The sequence below is a fragment of the Protopterus annectens genome, chromosome 16.part0, assembly GCF_019279795.1.
Source record: "Protopterus annectens isolate FY-2018-M chromosome 16.part0, PAN1.0, whole genome shotgun sequence".
NCBI classification, from domain to species: domain Eukaryota; kingdom Metazoa; phylum Chordata; order Ceratodontiformes; family Protopteridae; genus Protopterus; species Protopterus annectens.
The window spans coordinates 516,702,183-516,726,029 of record NC_056750.1 but is presented as its reverse complement, the minus strand read 5'-3'; the positions used below and the strand labels follow the sequence as shown (position 1 = coordinate 516,726,029).

The following is a 23,847-nucleotide window of genomic DNA, read 5'->3' as shown; positions in this document are numbered from 1 at the left end:
GGTGCAATCAGGATCATCTTTGGCTCTTCTTGCCTGGCTTTTATGAGTACCTTTGGCAGGAGAGGTAGTGGTGGGAAAGCGTATACTTGTAGGTTCTCCCAGCTGAATGAGAGGGCATCCACTTTCCATGCTTGTGGATGGTAACTCCTTGTGCAGAATTTTGTAGCTGGCAGTTTATTGGGGATGCAAACAGATCTATGTCCGGGCTCCACCATTTCTGTGTTATCATTCTGAATATTTGTGGATTCAATTCTCATTTGTGGGGATCCATGATGTTTCTGCTTAAGTCGTCTGCCAGTGTGTTTTTCTCTCCTGGCAGGAATTGTGCTTGCAGATGAACTTGAAAGTTTATAGCTGTGTTCCACAAGGTCATGGCTTGTCTGCATAAGGGGTAGGAGTGAGTGCCCCCTTGCTTGTTTATGTACCACATAACTGTGGTGTTGTCTGTCTTTACCAGTAGTTGTCCTGGATGCAGCAGGTCCTTGAAAGCTATAAGGGCATTTTGTACAGCTAGCATCCCTTTTTGATTGATGTGAAGATGCCTTTGTTCTGCGGGCCACGTGCCCTGAATACATTTGCCTGCCATGGATGCTCCCCAGGCGTAATCCGATGCATTTGTTGTCAGTGTTTGCCTGGCTGTGGGTTGTGTAAAATGCTGTCCCTTGTTGAGGTGACAAGCTTGAGCCCACCACTGAAACTCCTGTTGAAGGCAAGGGATTAGCGGTATAACCGTTTCCAAACTTTGACAGTGTTGAGACCATACATTCTTTAGGTACCATTGTAGTTTCCTCATATGCAGTCTGACATATGGAATTAGTAGTATGCAGGATGCCATGTAACCCAAGGCCTGCAGAATTTTTCTTGCAGGGAGTTGGGTCTTTGTTGCCATCAACTGAAAGTATTGAGTCAGTTGTCCTTGCTTGTCTGGCGTGAGATAAGCCATCTCGGCCGTTGTGTTCAAGCTGGCACCCAGGAATATAATCTCTTGTGAGGGTACTAGTTTTGATTTCTTTTTGTTTACTGTGTACCCTAGGCAACTTAATTACTTTTTTACAAACGCCAGATGCTTTAGAAGAATGTCCTTGGTCTCTGCTTGAATCAGGCAGTCGCCCAGGTACGGATAAATTTGAAATCCCTTCTGTCTGCAAAATGCAATTACTGGTGCCAGGCCCTTTGGCTTATCTACTGCGCCCAGGGTCTTCACAAAGGGCAGTGCAGAGAATTGGTAGCGCATTGAACCAGTTATGAATCTGAGGTATCTTCTGCAGTTTTGTCTGATAGGGACATGGAGGTATGCCTCCTTGAGGTCCAAAGTCACGGGCCAAGCTTTCTTGCCCAGCATGGAAGAAGCTGCTGTAGTGTCAACATTTTGAATTTCAGAACATTCAGGTAAGTGTTTAGAGATGAAAGATCCAGAATGGGCCTCCAGGCTTTTTCCTGGGTACCAGAAAGAGTCTTGAATAAAATCCTTTTGAATAGCTCTCATATCAATGAATGCTGTAATTTGTTTTTGAGCCTCTGCCCATTGATTTGGTGGCAAATTTGACATTCCTTTTAACCTTGGCAGAGTGTGAAAGTGGAACCTGTAACCTTGAAATACAATGTTGAGAACCCATTTGTCTTTGGTGATCATTTGCCAATTGTGGTAGAAGAGTGTCAGTTTTCCTCCCAAGGGGGCTGCCAAGAGGGATTTGACAGCAGCTGTATTGGGAAGTCACTGGAGCTGCTTTTTATATGGTTGGGGCCTGTCTTCCCCTTCTTTCTGGCCTGATGCAACCCATTGTCGAGGCCTGTAAGGACCTTGTGTTTGACCTCTACCTCTTGGACATCTTTATCTTCCCCTTTGAGGTCTGTCTGTAACTGGAAAGGACCAATTCTTAGTTGGCCAGTTTCTGCTAAATCTAGGAGGCTGAACCTGTAAGAAATCCTTCACCGTTTGCATAGATTTTCCCTTATTCTCCATTTTCTTTAATACCTCTTCTGCCTTAACTCCAAACAACACATCCTGCTGCAAAGGTGCATCCAATAATTTTGCTTTAACATGATCTGGTAACGTATATTCTTTTAACCAAGCATGTCTTCTAATGATAGAGCCTGTAACTGCTGCTCTGCAAAAGGCCTCTAGAGAATCAAAACCACATTGCAAAGTATGCTTTCCCACTTGTTCAGCTGCATGCAATAAATCCTGCATTTCTTTAAAATTAGGAGGATCTGATTCTGGAAGCATTTTTTGTTTTAACTGAGACAGTAAAAATTGCTGATATTTTAGCACGTGAAACTGGCAATTTAAGGCTCTCATTGCTAAAGTGGCAGACATATATACTTTCTTTCCCCATCTGTCTAATGCTCTGAAATCTCTGTCAGAGGGAACTGGATTTTTGGCTGATGAGGCCTTAACTCCTTTGGGTCCCTGAGAAATAGTTTCAGGGTCAGCTACAGGGCTTTTATACAGAAATTTATGAGAGTCAGGGACTGTAGTATCGGTCAGGTTTAACAGGGGCTGGAGGTAAGGAATCAGGATTTAAGCTGGATTCAGTATACACATCATCCACAATATCTAACACTGGCGGAATAGCAAGGGGTCTGTGTTGAGGTAATAAAAGGAAATCTCTGAGCCTTTTCTTGGATTCGGAGTAATCCTGGCCTTCCCAGTGGAAATGCTCCCTCATGGTATGTAGGGGTTCCCCAAAGGAGTAGTCCTCAGGCGGTGAGGCTGATGGAATTGATTCCTCAGCATCAGAATCCTCATAAGGGGGTAAAGAGTATCCTAGGTCTGAGGATAAATCAGAAGAGATGGACACCTGGTCGGGTAAGTCATAGTCTGCATCCTGTCTAGGCCTTTTATCAGGAGGGGGATGGGACCCCCTGATCAGAGTGATTAGGTCTTTGGCCATTTTGAGCACTTGTTTCTTAGGCATGGAGGCCTGTCCTGGAGAATGCTGTATTTGTTTCTTTTATTTTAAAGGAGGCTTAGACTTAGCTGAGGGTTTAATGCTTAACTGAGTAGGTCTGAAGGCACGCTCTGAAGCGGTGGGTTGCTCAGCTACTCCGGATCCCGCTGAAAGGTTAGTCTCGGTAGGCTGAATAACTTGCGTGTCCGAAGGCCCAGCCATCTCCACGTGGGAGTCAGAGGCGGCCTGTGGTTCTACAGAAGCGGTCGCCAGGGGCTGCGAAGGCACCTCGCTGAAAACCGGAGAACCGGCGACTGGCCTAGAAGAGGCTTCGTCGTCAGTTTTGGGCCACGGATGCCTATCCTTGTCTTTGTGCTTTTTGTGTACTCCAGTTGTCGGAAGTTCAGACGGCATGGTATAATTGAATTTTCTACCAAAATAATGTCGGGCAAAAATCAAACCGACGTTTAATGGTGCACTTGTTAAACCTAGCACAAAACCGACAACCAGTGACGTCGTGGTCTGGGCCTAGGCATGGGATACAATAGGAATGGAAATCCTTATGAGGTATTTGCTTCCCACAAGAAATACAGTTATTAACTTTTACTGACATCAGTCTGAGGCAAGAAAAAGTTTCCTCAACGGGGTACTTAGCTTTGTAGAAGACTTCGGTTCTGGATTCGGGATGAAAATCTCAGGAGACGGCCGACCGGCACTTGCGAACTGCTTTTGCTTCGGGCACCGCGCGGCAAGAAAAACTGAAGAAAATGGTGTTGGCTGCATCTTATATACCCCTGTCGCACTGACGTCAGGGAGGAGGAGACAGCAACCAACGCCGGTCCAAGACTTTGGAACTCAGGCCGACTGGGGAACCGCCTGACGGCAGGATAACCCAAGTGTAATGACTGCAGCAGTGTAACACGATGAACATCATGCAGCCGACGCAATTACATCAGTTTTTCTTGCCCCAGAGGTCAAGAGCCCCCCTAATGGGAAGCAATCAAATCTATAAATACAAGGATATACCTCCAACAAAATAGGAAATACACCAAGAAGCTTTTAGAGCATAGTAGGTGAGAGTAGGGGTATAGCCAAAAGAAGAAAGGAGGCTGGAAGGAGGGTAACCAGGACTGCAACAGTGAATACACTCTAACATCTACATTTATGTTAAGTGTACACAACTGTACTATGGTAGTCGTGTTTCACTGTTGCAGTCATTACATTTGGGTAGATTCCCAAAGCTAAGGTTGGGAGGAGGAATTTAAATAGAATTAGGACCAGCTATAAGGCCCTGCAAGACTGCAGTGACAAAACCAGCTCTGGAGTTAGGGAACATTGGCAAATGATAATGCTTGGTGAAAATATGTACAGAACTCCAGGTAGCAGCTTCTAGGATGTCCCTAGTAGGGACACCCCTGAAAAAGGCTGTAGAGGTAGATGCAGCCCCGGTTGAATGTGGTCTGATGCTCTGTGGGATAGGTTTTCCATGGTGCTTATAGCAGAAATGAATGCAGTGGCCTATCCATTTTGAAATTGTTTTGTTTTGAAATCGCTTTCCCCTCTGTTCCTGCAGCAAATGCCACCAGCAGTTCAGATTTCCTTTGAGGTTTAGTCCTGTCCAAGTAGAATCTAAGCTGTCTGTGCACATCTAAAGAGTGCAGTATTCGTTCCCCTGTGGGTTAGGAAAGAAAGTAGGCAAATGAATGGACTGATTAAGAGCCACACTGGATACCACTTTCCAAGCAAACTTGTGGGGAATCCTTGTGCAAAATTTGTCCAGTTGATGGTTCTGGAGGGAGGCAAACAGGTCTATATCTGGGCTCCCCCATTTGCTTGTCAACATGCTGAAAATCCTTGGTTCCAGTTTCCACTCGTGTGGGTCCATGAGGTTTCTGCGTAGTCCGTCTGCCAGTGTACTTAATTTTCCTGGCAGAAATTGAGCTTGTAGTTTTCACTTGGTAGCTCAAGGCTGTGTTCCACAATGCCATGGTTAGTCAGCAGAGGGGTAAGAATGTGTACCCCCCTGCTTGTTTATGTACCACATGACAGTGGTGTTGTCCATCTTTACATTAGTTGTCCTGGAAGAATGTGGTCCTTGAAGGCTGTCAGAGCATACTGTGCAGCTAACATTTCCTTTTGACTTATGTGCAGGTGCATTTGACTTGGGTTCCATTTGCGCTGAACGCACTTCCCTGCCAGGTGAGACCCCATGCATAGTCTGATGCGTATGTTAAGATTTGGGTGGCAGGGGGTAATGTGAATGGTAATCCCCCGTTTTGTTGGCAGGCCTCTGCCCACGAAAGGAACTCTAGGTGTAGGCAAGGTATGCTAGGAATCCTTGCTTCTAGATTCTGTGAATGTTTACACCACAGGCTTTAGGGATACCATTGTAGTTTCCTCATATGCAGCCTTGCATATGGAATTAGAAGAATGCAGCAGGCCATGAACCCCAGAAGGCTTGCAGTATTTGCCTTGCAGATAAGTGGGTTTTTGTGGCCACTTGTTTGAAGTAAGTTGTCAAATGAATCCGTTTCTCTGGCGTGAGGAAAGCCATCTGGGAAGTTGTATTCAAGCTTGCTCCCAGGAATATAATTTGTTGACAGGGTACCAGGTGGGATTTCTTTTCGTTTATGGTGAACCGCAGACAAGTCAGTACCCTTTGAACAAAGGTCAGATGATTCAAAAGAATGCCCTTGCTTTCTGCCTGAATTAGACAATCGTCCAGGTATGGGTATATCTGAATATTTCTTTGCCTGCAAAATGCAATGACTGGAGCTAGGCACTTTGTGAATACCCTGGGCAGAGTAGATAAGCCAAAGGGCAGTGCAGAGAACTGATAGTGCATGTAGCCTGCTTTAAAGCGTAGGTATCTTCTGCAAGACTCCCTGATAGGGATGTGCACGTCCCCAAGTCTAGTGTTGCCAAACATGCATCCTTGCCTAGCATAGGAAACAGCTGGTGAAGAGTCAGCATTTTGAATTTTGGAATCACCAGAAAGGTGTTTAGAATAGAAAGGTCCAGGATAGGACGCCATATATTGCCTTTTCAGGGTACCAGAAAAAGGCTCGACTAGAAACCTTGTCCCTTTTCCTCTTCTGGTACCAAATGAATAGACCCCATGTTTAAGAGAGGGTACTTGATTCTGGGCCTCTGCCCACTGATTTGGGGGTAGATCTGGCCACCCGCTTGGTGTTGGTAACATGTGGAAATAAAATCTGTATCCTTGGGACACTACATTTAAAACCCATTTGTCCTGGGTAATGAGTTCCCAATTTTTGGCCTGCAGACCAATCTTTCCGCTTAAAGGAGTATTCAGTTGGGAAGTGCTTGGTAGTTTTAAAAGCAAGTCGGAGACAGTTTTCCATAGGGGGAGTCTTACTACTCCCAGGTTTGGGTGCGGAAACCCCCCACTGCCTAGACTTGTGTGTCCCTTGGGACTGAAACCTGGGGTTTCTGCTGTGTCTGGGTTTGGCTTGAGAAGAACTGGAAGGGGCTGGAAAGGACCAATTTTTAGAGGGCCAGTGGCTACTAAATCTAGGAGGCTGAATTTGTAAGAAATCTTTAACAGTTTGCATAGATTTAGCTTTATCTTCTATCTTTTTAAGAACTTCCTCAGCCTTGTTGCCAAACAGGCGGTCCTGATTTAAAGGGAGCATCCAACAATTTAGCTTTAACATGATCAGGCAAACCTTGCTCCTTAAGCCAAGCATGCCTTCTGAGCACAGACCCAGTAACAGCAGCTCTGCAAAAGGCCTCCAATGAATCAAATCCACATTGCAAAGTAGGTTTTATAACCTGCTCAGCAGAATGCATTAAATCATGTAATTCTTTATTTTCAGCACAGTCAGGAATTAACATCATTTTCTGTTTAAGCAATCCAATAACATGTTGTTGATACTTTAACATATGAAACGGGCAGTTTAAAGCCCTAATGGCAAAGGTTGCAGAAGTGTAAACTTTCTTACTTCATCTATCCAGCACCCTGGAGTCCCTATCAGAGGGAATAGGATTTTTAGCAGAAGCCTTAATGCCCTTGGGTCCCTGTGAAATAGTCTCTGGATCCGCAATAGGATTTTTAAAAATGAATTTTTGAGAATCAGGAACCGTGTAATAGCCATCAGGTTTTCTGGGAGCAGGAGGCAAAGAATCAAGGGCCAAACTAGACTCCGAAAAGGCATCAACAACAATGTCTAGTACAGGAGGTATAGCTAAAGGCCTATGCTGAGGCAGGAGTAAGAAATCCCTAAGCCTCTTTTTTCAATCAGAAAAATCCTGGCTTTCCCAGTGGAAATACTCCCTTAGAGTATGCAAGGTCTCACCAAAAGAAAAATCCTCTGGAGGGGAAGCAAAGGGAATAGAGTCCTCTGCATCAGTATCCTCATAAGCAGATAACAGCAAATCCAGACCATCAGAAGAATCAGAAAAATAAGAATCCTGTTCAGAAGATTCATAAACTTCAGCCCTAGGTCTCTTAGAAGGGGGAGGTTGGCTTCCCCTGATTAGAGTTATACGATCTTAAGCCATTCTTATTAGTTTTTTAGGCATAGAGGCCTGAGTATGCGGCCAAGGCGGTTTCTTAGGCATGGTTCGAGATGTTGCCCTAAATGAAGGAGGCTTCGGTTTAATATGCAAGCCCATAGGCCTGAATACACCCTCAGAAGCCGGTGCCTGCACAGTGGCTCCGGACCCATCCAAGGGAGAGACATCCGCAGGCTCCACAGTTGAAGTATCTCATGGCATACCGGGCTCCGAATGGGTCTCAGTAGAGGCCTGCGAGTCAGAAGTAGTGGGTATCAGGGGCAGCGAAAGTGCCTCACCGAGTACTGGCGAATGGCGTAGGAGCGTCATCAGCAGCTTTGGACCTCGGCGGCCTGTCTCTATCTTTGCGTTTTTTTCAGAATCCCGGTAATCGGATGACTAACCGACGACATTTCTGGATAATTAAACAGAGAACAGAAATATTTAGAAGCGAAAATATACCGACAATGGATAGTGCGCCGATTAAAGCACAAAACCGACAGCAAGGTACGTCATGGTCAAGGCCTAGGCAAGGAATACAGTACAAATGAAAATATTTGTGTGGTATTTGCTTTCCACAAGTAATGCAATTATTAACTTTTACTGACATTGGTAAGGAGCAAGAAAAATTTCCCCAACGGGATACTTGGCTTTAGTTGAAGACTTCGGTTCTGAAACTAGAAAACAAAAATTTTAAGAGTCGGCCGACCGGCACTTGTGAACTGCTTTGAGCACCGCATGGCAAGAAAGACTGATATAATGGCATCGGCTGCATGTTTTATACCCCTGACAACCTGACGCCATGGAAGAAGGGACAGCAACCGATGCAGGACCCAAGACTTTGTTAATCAGGCAGACTGAGGGCTACTGCAAGCAGACAACCCAAATGTAATGACTGCAACAGTGAAACACGAAGAACATCTTGGTAGTTTTAGTCAGAAACAAAGTAGTCTGTTTAATATGAACATCGGAAGGTCTGAAAACACCCTCAGAAGCTGGTGCCTGCACAACAGCTCCAAACCCATCCAAGGTAGAGACATCTGCAGATTCCATAGTCGAAGAAGCATCTCACGGCATACCGGACTCCGAATGGGTCTCAGTAGAGGCCTGCGAATCTGTAGAAGCGGGTATCAGGGGCTGCGAAAGTGCCTCCCTGAGTACTGGCGGACTGGCGACTAGCTTAATGGAAATGTCATCGGCAGTTTTGGACCTATGCGGTCTCTGACTTTATCCTTATGTTTTTTCAGAAGATCGGTAGTCGGATGGCTTATCGAAGCCATTTTGGAATATGGGGAACGAGAGCAAAAGAATTTACCGACAAAGACAGCCCAATGATGAACAGCTCGGGTGTTAAACAAGGCACAAACAAGGCACAAAACTGACAGAGAGGAAAGTACAGTTTTGTACCTACCATAAATGTAGATGTTCGAGTGCTAATACAGCTGCAGTCATAACTGATGGGTTCTCCTGCCGTCAGGCGGGTCCTCGGTCAGCCGAATTCCAAAGTCTAGGTCCGGCGTCGCTTCTTCCCTGACGTCAGTGCGACAGGAGTATAAAGGAACCAGCCGACGCCATTTTCTTCAGTTTTTCTTGCCCCAGATGTCAGGTGCCCCCAGAAGGAAGGCGATATATATAAATTTGTGTAATAATGCAGTGCAATATAATCAAAATACAGTAGTTGCAAGCAAATATATCATAAATGAATACCCCAATCAGGTTGTATGAGGATGTGTTAGCCTATAGGCCTGTCCCAAGAGGGGAAGGAGGGAGGGAAACCTGGACTGCAGCTGTATTAGCACTCGAACATCTACATTTATGGTAGGTACAAAACTGTACTATGTTCATCGTGCATACAGCTGCAGTCATAACTGATGGGTAGAATCCCAAAGCTAAGAAAGGGGTGGTAGGCACTAGGTGGAACTAGGAGGAGCCAAAATGCCCTGCAAGACTGCAGTGGCAAAGCCTGCTCTAGATTTGGAGTATAATGGTAGGTTGTAGTGCTTGGAGAAGGTATGCACAGAACTCCAAGTGGCTGCTTCCAAAATATCCTTGGTAGGAACTCCTCTGAGGAAGGCTGCAAAGGTGGCTGTGGCCCTGGTGGAATGAGTTCTAATGCCTGTAGGAACAGTTTTGCTATGAAAGGAATAGCAAAAGCGTATGCAGTGGGCTATCCATTTTGAGATAGTCTGTTTGGAAATAGGCTTTTCTTGGGCTCCTACCGCATAGGACACAAAGAGCTGTTCTGATTTTCTGAAAGGCTTTGTTCTGTCCAAATAATAACGCAGCTGTCTGTGGATGTCCAAGGAATGTAGTAATCTCTCCCCTTTGTTTTGAGGATTAGGATAAAAAGTAGGTAAATGTATGGCCTGATTTAAAGCTACCCTGGATACCACTTTAGGCATAAAAGACTGGTTGGTTCGTAAGGAAACTCTGTCCTGATGGAAGATGATAAAAGGCTGGACAGCCATGAGAGCCTGTAGTTCTGAAACTCTACGAGCTGAGGTGATAGCCAGAAGGAAAGCTGTTTTCCAGGACAAATATTGCAAGTCTGATGAGGCAGCTGGCTCAAAGGGAGGCAAGGTCAGTTTTTCCAGAATGAAATTAAGATCCCAAGCAGGTATTGGTTGTTTCCTTGGAGGTCTTAAATTCTTAGCCCCTCTGAGGAACTGTCTTAAGAGAGGGTGAGAGAACAAAGGTGGATCAAGTGTTGTATTCTGCAGAAATGGCTGAGGCATGGATTTTGATGGAGGAGAATGAAAGTCCACTGCTTAGCAGCTCAGCCAAATATTGTAGTATTTGAGGTAAATTCAGATTTCCAGGATCCTGGCCCTTTTTCTCATTCCAGACACAAAACCGTTTCCATTTTGCGGAGTAAGCTTTTCTAGTTGATGGCCTTCTGGCCTCCAAAATGACATCCTGCACCTCCTTGGAGAGTAGGGCCTGTTGTGATGCTAAGGAATCTTCCATGTGGCTAGATTGAGTGTTTTTAGCTGACTGTGAAGAGTTTTGAAGCTGTGCTGAGTCAGAAGAAGAGGCATTAGAGGCAGGGTCCATGGTGGGGACTGCGTCAGACTCCTCAGGAGTGGGTACCAGTGCTGCCTTGGCCAGTCCAGAGCAATGAGAATCATCTTTGGTCTGTCTGCTCTGGTTTTCAATAGAACTTTGGGCAGCAGAGGAAGAGGTGGGAAGGCATAAACTGTCATTGATGTCCAACTGAAAGAGAGAGCGTCCACTCTCCAGGCCTTTGGATGGAAAATCCTTGAGCAGAATTTCGTCAATTGATGATTTTTGTGGGAGGCAAAGAGATCTATGTCTGGCCTTCCCCATTCTTGTATTATTTCTGTAAAAACTTTTGGATGCAATTTCCATTCGTGTGGATCTGTCATATTCCTGCTTAGGTTGTCTGCCAGCGTGTTTTCCTTGCCTGGCAAGTACTGTGCTTGTAGTTCCATTTGTAAGTCCATGGCCATGTTCCAAAGTGACATGGCCAGTCTGCATAGGGGGTAAGAATGTGTTCCTCCCTGTTTATGTACCACATAACTGTGGTGTTGTCAGTTCTTATCAATAGTTGACCTGGTTGTAGAAGGTCCTTGAAAGCTACAATAGCATTTATTACTGCTAGCATTTCCTTTTGACTGATGTGAAGGTGCTTTTCTTTTTGGGACCATTTGCCCTGAATGCACCGATCTGTCATGTGCGCCCCCCAGGTGTAGTCCGAGGCGTCTGTTGTGATGACTTGATTTGCTTGAGGCTTGCTGAATGGAAGACCTGTGTTTGTTTGACATGCTTGAGCCCACCACAGAAATTCCTTTTGCAGACATGTAATTAGTGGTATTATTGTTTCCAAACTGTGGCTGTGTTGAGACCATATGTTTTTCAGGTACCATTGTAGTTTCCTCATATGCAGCTTTGCACATGGGATTAGTAAGATGCAAGATGCCATGAATCCCAGAGAGCCTGCAGGATTTTCCTTGCAGTCAGCCTGGTACAATTTGCTAGTGTTCTGAAGTATTGAATTAGTTGCCCCTGCTTCTCTGGCGTGAGGTAGGCCATCTGGGTGTTTGTGTCCAAATTGGCACCCAGGAAAATTATCTTCCGAGAGGGTATTAACCTTGATTTCTTTTTGTTGACTGTGTATCCCAGAGAGTTCAACAACATTACATAAGCCAGATGTTTCAGAAGAATGTGCTTGCTGTCCGCTTGGATCAGGCAGTCGTCCAAATAGGGGTATATTTGTATCCCTTGAAGTCTGCAGTAGGCAATTACTGATGCCAGGCATTTTGTGAATACTCTGGGTGCAGTAGATAAGCCAAAGGGCAATGCAGAGAATTGATAATGGGTTGAACCTGCAAGAAATCTGAGGTACCTTCTGCAATTTTGTCTGATAGGGACATGCAGGTATGCCTCCTTGAGGTCCAATGTTACCAGCCAAGACTCCTTGCCCAGCATGGGAAGAAGTTGCTGTAGAGTGAGCATCTTGAATTTTGGTAGGAGTAGAAATGTGTTTAGGATGGATAGGTCCAAAATAGGTCTCCAATCTTTTCCCTTCCTTGGTACCAGAAATAGCCTGGAATAAAAACCTTGACCTTGTTCATGCGTAGGTACCTCTTGAATAGCTTTCATGTTTATGAGATCTGTTAATTTGCCTTTGTGCCTCTGCCCTTTGATTGTGTGGCAGGTTTGGCATGCCTCTCATTTTTGGAAGGGTGTGAAAATGGAATTTGTAGCCTCTGTTTATAATGTCCAGGATCCATTTGTCCTTTGTGACAATATGCCAACTTTTTGAAAATAATGCCAGCTTTCCTCCTAAGGGGGCTGCCATTTGAGACTTGCTTGGCATGCAAAGGGGAAAGTCATTGGGTTTGCTTTCTAAAAGATTGCGAGTTATCCTCACCACCTCTTTGTGTAGGAGCTTGCCACTGTTTACCTCTAAACGATCCTTGGGATTGTCCTCTGCCCCTCGGGTGCCTGTATCTGCCTCTTTGGGGTCTGTCCGTGGCAGGAAAGGATCAATTTTTGGAAGGCCAATTTCTACTGAAACGTGGGGGTTTGTACCTGTAGAAAATCTTTCACAGTTTACATTGATTTAGCCTTTTCCTCCATTTTCCTTAATACCTCCTCAGCATTAGCACCAAATAGTACATCCTTTTGAAGAGGGGCGTCTAGTAATTTAGCTTTGACATGATCAGGCAAGGCTTGTTTCTTAAGCCAGGCATGTCTACGTATGACTGATCCTGTAACAGCAGCTCTACATAAGGCCTCTAGAGCATCAAAACCACATTGTAAGGTATGCTTACCCACTTGTTCTGCACTATGCATCAAATCCAGCAACTCCTTCAAGTCTGGTTGTTCAGGTTGTGACATTTTACTTTTCAATTGTGATAACAAAAACTGTTGGTATTTTAGCATATGGAATGGACAGTTTAAGGCCCTCATGGTTAAGGTAGCTGAGGTATATACCTTTTTTTCCCACCTTTCTAAGGATCTGGAATCTCTCTCGGAAGGTAATGGATTTTTAGCAGTGGAGGCCTTAACTCCCTTGGGGCCCTGTGAAATGGTTTCTGGGTCAGCAGCATCGCTTTTGTATAGAAATTGGTGTGAGTCAGGAACCCTGTAGTACCTGTCAGGCTTAACTGGAGCTGGAGGCAGAGAGTCCGGGTTAAGGCAGGCCTCCGAGTAAACATCATCTAGGATGTCCAAGACGGGAGGTATAGCCAGAAGCCTGTGCTGAGGTAGCAAGAGAAATTCCCTAAGCCTTTTCTTGGAATCTGAATAATCTTGGCCTTCCCAGTGGAAGTGTTCCCTTAAGGTATGCAAAGTTTCCCCAAATGAGTAATCCTCTGGGGGGGATACAGAAGGGATGGACTCCTCCGCATCAGAGTCTTCAAAAGGGGAGTAAGAATGTTCCTGATCATCAGAGTGCTCTGAAATAATGGAGCCCTGATCAGGGGAGGGGGAATCTTCCTCCACTCTGGGCCTTTTGTCCGGTGGGGGTTGAGAAAGTACAGTTTTGTACCTACCATAAATGTAGATGTTCGAAGATCCACATTGCTGCAGTCCTTACTTATGGGTAGTCCGCTGTCCTCGGTCGGCCCGAATACCAAAGTATTAGGCTGACGTCGGTCATGGGCGCACAGCCCTGACATCAGAGCGTCAGGGTATAAAAGCGCATGACCGACGTCATATCCTCAGTCTTTTCTTGCCCCAGATGCCAGAAGGCCCTAAAAGAAAGGCCACAGCCAAAAAACAGAGTACCTCCCCAAAAGATATGCCCAACTACAGCCATCACCCAAACCATATAACCATACTAAGCAACAGAGGGGAAGGAGGGAGGGAAAATTGGACTGCAGCAATGTGGATCTTCGAACATCTACATTTATGGTAGGTACAAAACTGTACTATGTTCTTCATCTCACATTGCTGCAGTCCTTACTTATGGGTAGAATCCCAAAGCAACGGGAAAGGGAGGTTGGCAAAATCATAAAGCATTAGGAGCTGCTAAAATGCCCTGTAATATTGCAGTGGCAAATCCAGCCCTAGACTTAGAATAAAGAGGTAGGTGGTAATGTTTAGAAAAAGTATGTACTGAACTCCAAGTGGCTGCTTCCAAAATATCCTTTGTAGCTACCCCCCTTAGAAAGGCAGTAGAAGTTGCAGTAGCTCTAGTGGAATGAGGTCTGATTCCAGCCGGAATCTCCTTACCATGATGTGAATAACAAAAAGAAATACAAAAACCAATCCATTTAGAAATAGTTTGTTTTGAGACAGGTTTACCCTGTGAACCCAAAGCAAAAGAAACAAACAACTGCTGAGACTGTCTGAACTCCCTGGTTCTGCTCAAATAATAACGCAACTGCCTGTGAATATCCAAAGTATGCAAAATCTTCTCCCCTTTGTTTTGGGGATTTGCATAAAAAGTAGGTAAATGAATAGTTTGGTTTAAGGCCACACTAGAAACCACTTTAGGCAGAAAGGAAGGATTAGTACGCAAAGATACCCTATCCTTATGAAAAATCAAGAAAGGCTCCACTGCCATAAGGGCCTGTAATTCAGAAACCCTTCTTGCAGAAGTAATGGCCAACAAAAAAGCAGTCTTCCATGACAAATACTTCAACTCGGCAGTAGCTGCAGGCTCAAAAGGTTGTAGAGTAAGCTTTTCCAACACAAAATTGAGATCCCAAGCAGGAGTAGGAGCTCACTGGGGGTCTTATGTTCTTTGCCCCTCTGAGAAACTGCTTAAACAAAGGTTGAGAGAATAAAGGAGGGTCACAGTCATAATTAGCCGAAATGGCTGCAGCATGAACCTTTATGGAGGAGAAGGACAAACCTTTGTCCAATAACTCAGTAAGATATTGTAAAGAAGCACTCAAATTAGGCTTGGAAACATCAAAGTCCTTCCCTTTGCTCCAAATAAAAAATCTTCTCCATTTATCAGCATAAACTTTCCTTGTACTAGGCCTCCTGGCCTCCAAAATAACATTCAAAACTTGTGGAAGCTGAGAACCTCCAGAGTCTAAAACAGAATACGCCAGGCTGTTAGATGCAGAGACTGAATTCTGACATTGAGAAAGTGATTGCCCTCCTGAGACAAAAGGTGCGGAATCAAAGGCAGAGGCCAAGGAGGCTCTCGTACCAAACTCCTCAGTAGTGGGTACCAGTGTTGTCGAGGCCAATCCGGTGCTATCAGAATCATGGATGGCTTGTCTTGTCTGGCCTTCAAGAGAACCTTGGGCAGAAGAGGTAGAGGTGGAAAGGCATATACATGAAGATTGTTCCAACTGAATGACAGAGCGTCCACCTTCCAAGCTGTGGGATGAAACCTTTTGTGCAAAACTTTGGCAACTGGTAATTTAGTGGAGAAGCGAACAGATCTATGTCTGGAGTTCCCCATGACACTGTCAACTTTTGAAATACATGAGGATCCAATTTCCACTCGTGAGGATCCACTATTTGTCTGCTCAATACATCTGCTAAGGAGTTCTGTGCTCCTGGTAGAAACCTTGCCTGAAGATTGAGGTTGTAACTGAGAGCGGTCTCCCACAAAATCATCGCTTGTCTGCAAAGAGGGTACGAATGAGTTCCCCCTTGCTTGTTGATGTACCACATGACAGTTGTGTTGTCTGTTAGAATCAACACCTGCCCTGGGTGAAGTAAATCCTTGAAAGCCATCAATGCAAATTGGACTGCTAACATCTCCTTCAAGTTGATATGCAAATGTTGAAGTCTGGCAGGCCACGTGTCTTGCACCCACTTTCCATTGAGGTGTGCTCCCCAAGCCTTGTCCGAGGCATCTGTCGTTAGAATCTGACTCGCCTCTGGTCGGGTCACAGAGAGTCCCTTGTTTAGGTGACATTCCTGAGCCCACCACAAAAATTCCTTCTGAATGCAAGGTATTATCTGAATGACAGTGTCTAGATCTTGGCAGTGTTGTGTCCATACATTTTTGAGATACCACTGAAGCTTCCTCATATGCAATTTGGCATTGGGAAGCACCAGAATACAAGATGCCATGAACCCCAAGGCTTGAAGGACTGTCCTTGCAGTCAACCTGGACTGTAGAGACATTTGATGGAAATAAAGTGAAAGGCTTTTCTGTTTGTCCGGGGTCAAAAAGGCCATCTGGGAAGCTGTATTCAGTCTCACACCCAGAAAGCACATGTCCTGAGAGGGTACTAGACTGGACTTTGTTTCGTTCACAGAATACCCTAGGCATCTTAACACTACCATCACATACTGTAGATGCTGAAGAAGCTTGTCCTTGTCTTGTGCAATAATCAGGCAATCGTCCAAATAAGGATAAATCTGTATTCCTTCCATCCTGAAAAAGGCTATCACTGGAGCCAGAACCTTTGTGAACACTCTGGGCGCAGTGGATAAGCCAAAGGGCAATGCAGAGAACTGATAATGTAAATTTCCAGCTCGAAAACGCAGGTACTTCCTGCAACTGGCCCTGATAGGAATATGAAGATAAGCCTCTTTTAGATCCAGAGTTACCATCCAGTGATCTTTTCCCAGCAGAGGTAAAAGCTGTTGTAATGTCAACATTTTGAACTTTGGAATGTCCAAATAAGTGTTGAGGAGAGATAAATCCAAAATCGGTCTCCACGTGTTCCCTTTCTTTGGTACTAGAAACAGGCAGAAATAAAATCCTAGACCCACTTCTGATAGAGGTACTGGCTGTATAGCTCCCATGTGAAGAAGTAATGAAATCTGTTTGTGAGCCTCTATCCTTTGCAGAGGAGGAATGTCGGGCATACCTTTGAAAGGAGGCAATGTATGGAAGTAAAACTTGTAACCTTTGTTTATAATGTCCAACACCCATTTGTCTTGGGTGACTAAAAGCCAGTTTTGCTTGAAGAGAGCTAGTTTTCCTCCCAAAGGAGCTGCCAGGCAAGAAGAATCTGGCAGCAGAAAATGCAGGTCATTGGGCCTGTTTACGAAAGGACTGGCCCCTACCCTCACCAGCAGATTAAGCAGGCGAACTCCAAGTCCTTGGCCGGAAGGTACTCTGAGCTCTGCCCCTACCACGCCTAGATCTACCCCTAGACTGAGAATCAGACGAAGGGTACGTCCACCCCTTAGCAGGCCAATTTCTACTAAACTTAGGAGGTTGCACCTGCAAAAAATCTTTAACAGTCTGCATAGACTTAGCCTTGTCCCCCATTTTCTTTAAAACAGACTCCACAGGAGGACCAAACAAAACTTCAGACTGTAAAGGGGTATCCAGAATTCTAGATTTAACGTGCTCAGATAAATTCTGATCCTTAAGCCAGGCATGCCTACGAAGAACTGAACCAGTGGCAGCCACTCTAGAAGAAGCCTGTAAAGCATCAAAGCCACATTGCAAAGAATGTTTCCCCACCTGTTCAGAAACATGCACCAAATCTTGCAATTCTTTACACTCTATGCCCTCTGCCAAAGCATCCACTTTAGATTTCAGCTGAGAAAGGAGGAAATTCTGATATTTCAACATATGAAACTGGCAATTTAAAGCCCTCATTGCTAAAGTAGAAGAGGTATACACCTTCTTACCCCATCTGTCCAAAGCTCTAGCTTCCTTATCTAGAGGAACCGGATTCTTTACAACAGAAGCCCTAACACCCTTAGGCCCCTGACTAATAGTTTCTGGGTCCCCTAGGACTCTTATATAGATATTTATGAGCCTCAGGTACCCTATAATACCTGTCAGGTTTAACTGGTGCAGGAGGCATAGAATCTGGATTAAATGAGGCCTCCGAAAAAACATCCTGAACCACATCCAAAACAGGAGGTATAGCCAAGGGTCTATGCTGTGGTAAAAACAAGAACTCCCTAAGCCTCTTTCTGGAATCTGAGTAATCCTGTCCTTCCCACTTAAAATGTTCCCTCATAGAGTGTAAGGTTTCTGAAAATGAAAAATCCTCTGGAGGGGAAGCAGAAGGAGTGGAATCCTCAGCATCGGAATCCGAATAAGGAGGAAAATCTTGAATGTCTTCAGTAGAAGATTCAGAATTATCTGAGGCCTGCTCCAAACTTTCCAACTCTGGCTCTACCCTGGGCCTCTTCTCAGGTGGGGGCATGGAACCTCTAATTAAAGTAATCAAACCTTCTGCCATTTTAAGCATATGCTTCTTAGGCACAGACCCTGAAGAACCAGAACTAACACCAGAAGAAAGCAAAACAGACCTGCCCTTAGAAGGAGCCCTAGAAACAGTAGCAGAAGGCCTAACCCCCTTAGGCATAGAAGGGAGAATAGAAACCTGAGAGGCCCCTTCAGCCTGACCTGACTCCTGTGAGGCCACATCCTGTAAAATCAAGGTTTCTCCCTGAGACTCAACAGAAACTTCAGTCGGATCCATCTGTTCCATTGTAGTCTCTAAAGGACCGGCGTCCGAAACGGACGAATCATCCTGCCTAGGCTTAACAGATTTGTCTTTACGCTTCTTCGTGGAAGCGGGCGTCGGAGGATCCGACGGCATATTATAATTACACCGCTTGCCAAAGACTAACCTAGCGCAATCTAGCCTTCTCTTAATAGTGCGCTTATTAAACCTAGCACAAAACCGACACCCAACTACGTTGTGCTCCGGTCCCAAGCAAGGAATACAAAGCGAGTGGTAATCCCTATGCGGTATCTGCTTCCCACAAGAAATGCAATTATTCACTTTTTCTGACATCCGGTAAATAAATGAGGCAAGAAAAAACAAAAATGCTCCCCAACGGGGTACTTAGCCCAACTTGGTATCGGTCTGAAACTCCGAAAACGAAAAATTTCAGAAAGCCGAACGGCACTTGCAACGCTGCTTCTGCATCGGACCATGCGGCAAAAAAGACTAAGGATATGACGTCGGTCATGCGCTTTTATACCCTGACGCTCTGATGTCAGGGCTGTGCGCCCATGACCGACGTCAGCCTAATACTTTGGTATTCGGGCCGACCGAGGACAGCGGACTACACATAAGTAAGGACTGCAGCAATGTGAGATGAAGAACATCCTCTGATAAGAGTAATTAAATCCTCAGCCATTTTAAGCATCTGTTTTTTTAGGCATGGGGCCTGGAGATGGGCCCTGTGTAGCTTGTCTCTTAAAGTGCATGGTAGCTTTAGACTTAGTGAAAGCCTTGATGGAGAAAGAAGAGGAAGGTCTGAAGACACCTTGAGTGGAGGTGGACCTGTCCACATTTTGAGTTTCAATGCCAAGAGTGGCTTCGGTATCTGTAGTCAGGGTGTGGGCCGAGGAGCCTGCGACCTCGGGCACAGGAGACACCGCCAAATAAGTGTCGTCGGTAGTCAGGGGCTGCGTAGGTGCCTCGCTGAGAACCGGACCACGTGTAGTTGGCTTTGGCGTGGTGTCGGTAGAGGCCGCGGACCTCGTGTGTCAGTCCTTATCTTTGCATTTTTTAAACCAAGCTGGAGTCGGAGTATCCGAGGACATAATATAGTTAAATGTTTTCCCAAAATAATGCTGGGCGAACTCCGCCCGACGCTTAATAGTGCATTTGTTGAATGTAGCACAAAAGCGACAGACCGAGACATCGTGGTCTGGGCCTAAACAAGGTACACAGAGGGAATGGAAATCCTTATGTGGTATTTGCTTCCCACAAGAAATACAATTATTAACTTTGTCTGACATCGGTCTGAGGCAAGAAAGTTTCCCCAACGGGGTACTTAGCTTTCAAGAAGACTTCGGTTTCAAAACTTTCGTAATCTCAGGAGCTGGCCGACCGGCAATTGCGAACTGCTTCTGCTTCGGGCACCGCGCGGCAAGAAAGACTGAAGAAAATGGCGTCGGCTGGTTCCTTTATACCCCCTGTCGCACTGACGTCAGGGAAGAAGCGACGACAACCGACGCCGGACCTAGACTTTGGAATTCGGCCGACCGAGGACCCGCCTGACGGCAGGAGAACCCATCTGTTATGACTGCAGCTGTATGCACGATGTACATCAGTGAAACACGAAGAACGTCATGCACAGATCTTGCACAATTCCTCCTACAAACAGAAGTTTTTAAGGGACAGTGCTTTAGCAAAAAACAGCATGACTTGGGAGACTGATAGAATCCATAGCACTATAACACACCGTATTTAACCCCATCTTTCACCAGGTCAGCTGCTGATAGGTCCGAAAGTTAGAAATAACTCCTCCTGGCTTGTGGAACCAGTGTGTAAAATTGGGTTCTAGTCCAAGGAAAGAAAGCTCAGCACATACCACCAAGCTTGAAGGACCATCCTCTGAACACTAGGTCCAAACAGTCAACAATATATTAGATCACAAATTATAAACTATATACATACACACATGTACCAGCAAGATTTTTTTCCAAGTAACAATGCACTTGATGACATTCACTTTATAAAAAGCACGGATATTAAACTGATGATAAACTGAATTAAAATTAGTGAAGGCTGGAAATGTACCACTTCAGATACACAAACTGCCATTATTCAAGTATATTCCCCAAGTTCTTTAAAAAAAAATAGCAAGGAGAAGTTAATGCTTTTACAGAATTCAGAGCTAAACAATTTGTAGTTACAGGTTCTTTGGAAAATATATCTCTCTGCTATGGACATATCCACCATTGTACTAGGTTCTAAGTAACATCACTGTTACTTTGGCCAGATATAGCTTTCATTTCAAAGCAGACATTCCAGGACCCCCCACCCCCACCCATTAGGCCATCTGACTTTACTTACTCTGATTATCTCAGATGCAAAATGTCCCTCCGATATCATCTGGTTTCCCGTTTCATCCAGTTTGATGATTGCACCAGCATTGGCCTGCACTTCAGCTTCAAATGCCTGATGTTTCTGAAGTTTACCCTATATGTGGAAGAAAGTGAGAAAAAGCAGGCCTGAATTTTATGCAATATAATAACGATAGAGTCAGTAACTTAACTAGCTCACAAAACTCTAACAATGTCACTTAAATGCCACAATAAGATAAGAAAAAAAATCCTTACTCACCATAACATTCCATCTGTATTGTCTGCTTCAGTCTTCATCAAACCTACGGGTCACGGTTCCAAGCATGTAACAGACTCAACCGTCAAGCTTTGGATTTCAAGCTAGCGCTTCTCCCACCCTACCCACACTCTCTCATGATACCTCAGAGTTTGCTGCTATATTTGTAGGAGATAAAAAAAATTCTACACACAAAGAAACAAGAGTATAAAAAGATGCTCAGGAGCTCAAAACAGAAACAAAGGTTCCCAGTAAAATCCATCAGGCCTTTCGGAGATAAGGAAGGGGGAAGGCTGATGAAGACTGAAGCAGACAACACAGATGGTACGTTATGGTGAGTACACAACTTCTTTATCTGATGTTGTCTGGTCAGTCTTCAAACCTGCGGGACAGATCCCCAACTACACAGATCTGGGCAGCCTCATGGAAGGATATTCCTGAGCACTGCAGAGCCAAAGGCAGCCCTGTTTCTGGATATGATGTCAAGTTTTTAATGCAAAATACACTGCGGGAGTTAGCCCATGAAGCATCCGCACAATTATCTTCTAAAGAAGCTCTAGACCAAAAAGCCTGAGACATGGCTATGGATCTTGTGGAATGAGCTGCGACTGGTTTAGGTGAAGCAACACTATTACTTGTGTATTCGTTGAACAATCTCTTAACCATCAAGCAATAGCAGCTTTAACAGCTGCCCCTCTTCTGGGATCTGAGAGAGCGACGAGCAATTGATCAGATATCTAGAAAATTATTGTTCTATCCAGGTAGAAGCAGAAATGTCTATGAACGTCTAAAAGATGCAACATATACTCGCCCATAGTTTGGAAGCTTGGAAAAAAACATAGGGAGACTAATGGACTGATTAATGGTGCTTATTGATACAACCTTTGGTAAGAGAGGATGATTAGTACACAAGGTAACTCTTTATGAAAAATAATATGAAAAAAATAATAGGTTTGGAAGATGGAGCCTGCAGCTCCGAAACCCTCTTGGCTGAAGTAATAGCCACTAAAGTAAAGTAGTTACCTACCATAAATGTAGATGTTCGAGTGTTCACACTGCTGCAGTCATTACACTTGGGTTATCCTGTTGTCAGGCGGTCCCGCAGTCGGCCTGAGTTCCAAAGTCTTGGTCCGGCGTCTGTTGCTCTCGCTTCTTCCCTGACCTCAGTGCGCCAGGGGTATACAAGATGCACCCGACGCCATTTTCTTCAGTTTTTCTTGCCCCAGATGTTAGGTGCCCACAAGTAGGAAGATGATACATATTGCTAATCAAAAATATACATGTAAAATAAAAACAATAGCTTCAGTTACCAGCAGATACACCCCAAAGGTTGTATAGGATAGAAAGGTATAGGAAAAGTCCAGCTAGTTCAGAGGGGATGGAGGGAGGGTAACCTTGACTGCAGCAGTGTGAATACTCTAACATCTACATTTATGGTAGGTACAAAACTGTACTATGTTCGTGTTACACTGCTGCAATCATTACACTTGGGTAGTATCCCAAAGCTGAGGTTGGGTGGCTGGTCTATAAAGAGTTAGGCTTGGCTATGAGGCCCTGAAGAACTGCAGTGGCAAAGCCTGCTCTGGATTTAGAGTAAAGAGGCAGGTGGTAATGCTTGGTAAAGGTGTGCACTGAACTCCAAGTTGCAGCCTCCAAAATTTCCTTGGTAGGTACTCCTCTGAGAAAGGCTGTTGAAGTGGCTGTTGCCCTGGTGGAATGTGGCCTAATGTTATTTGGGACAGATTTTCCATGCTGTGTGTAGCAGTACCGAATACAGTGTCCTATCCATTTGGATATAGTCTGCTTTGAGATAACCTTTCCCTGTGATCCTGCAGCATATGCTACAAACAGTTGCTCAGTTTTCCTGAAAGCCTTTGTTTTGTCCAAGTAGAAGCGTAGCTGCCTGTGTATGTCCAAAGAATGAAGAAGTTACTCCCCTTTATTCTGGGGGTTTGGATAAAAAGTTGGCAAATGGATGGTTTGGTTAAGAGCCACACTAGATACCACCTTTGGCATAAAGGTAGGGTCTGTCCTTAAAGATACCCTGTGCTGATGAAAAATTATAAAAGGTTCCACTGCCATTAGTGCCTGTAGCTCTGAGACTCTTCGTGCTGAAGTTACTGCCAGGGGAAGAGCTGTTTTCCAAGATAAAATTTTTAGATTGGCTGTATTGGCTGGCTCAAAAGGTGGTAGTGTCAATTTTTCCAAAACGAAGTGGAGGTCCCAAGTTGGTGTTGGTGCTCTCCGGGGCGGTCTTACGTTTTTTGCCCCTCTGAGGTACTACTTTAACAAGGGATGAAAGAATAAAGGAGGATCCGTGTGGTAATGTGCTGAAATGGCAGAGGCGTGGATCTTAATTGATGAGAAGGATAGGTCTCTGTCCAGCATCTCAGTTAAGTATTGTAAAATCTGAGGAATGTTTGGAACAAGAGGGTCAAGGTTTTGAGCCTGGTTCCAGGCACAGAATCTTTTCCATTTTTCTGAGTAAGCTTTCCTGGTGCTAGGCCTCCTGTTCTCCAAAATGACATCCATAACAGCTTTAGAGTGAGGTGTTGCCTGTTTGACTAATGTATCTGCCATGCAGCCAGGTTTAGGGTTTTGAGCTGCCCATGCAGGATCCGATTGTTTTGTTGAGTCAGAAGGTGTGGAATTTGAGGCAAAATCCATGGTGGGCCTTGAGCCAAGTTCCTTAAGATAGGGTACCAGTGCTGGCGTGGCCAGTCTGGAGCAATCAGGATCATCTGTGTATTTTCTTGTCTGGCTTTTAGGAGTACCTTTGAAAGAAGAGGTAGTGGCGGGAAGGCATAAACTTTTAGGTTTTTCCAGCTGAACAGAAGAGCATCCACTTTCCATGCTTGTTTGTGATAAGTCCTTGTGCAGAATTTTTGTAGTTGGCAATTCAGTGGGGAGGCAAAAAGATCTATGTCTGGGCATCCCCATTTTTTGAGTTACCATGCTGAAGATTTGTGGATTCAATTTCCATTCGTGAGGGTCATTGA

General features: G+C 44.9%; 1 protein-coding gene across 1 annotated transcript in view; it reads right to left on the bottom strand.

Moving 5' to 3' along the window:
* SPTAN1 (spectrin alpha, non-erythrocytic 1) overlaps positions 1 to 23,847 on the bottom strand; it is a gene marked incomplete in the record, with an annotated part of 2,849,969 nt that overhangs the window by 2,494,231 nt on the left and 331,891 nt on the right. Inside the window, 1 exon segment of the mRNA XM_044058813.1 lies at positions 20,582 to 20,707. Coding sequence (XP_043914748.1) covers positions 20,582 to 20,707 — 126 coding nt within the window.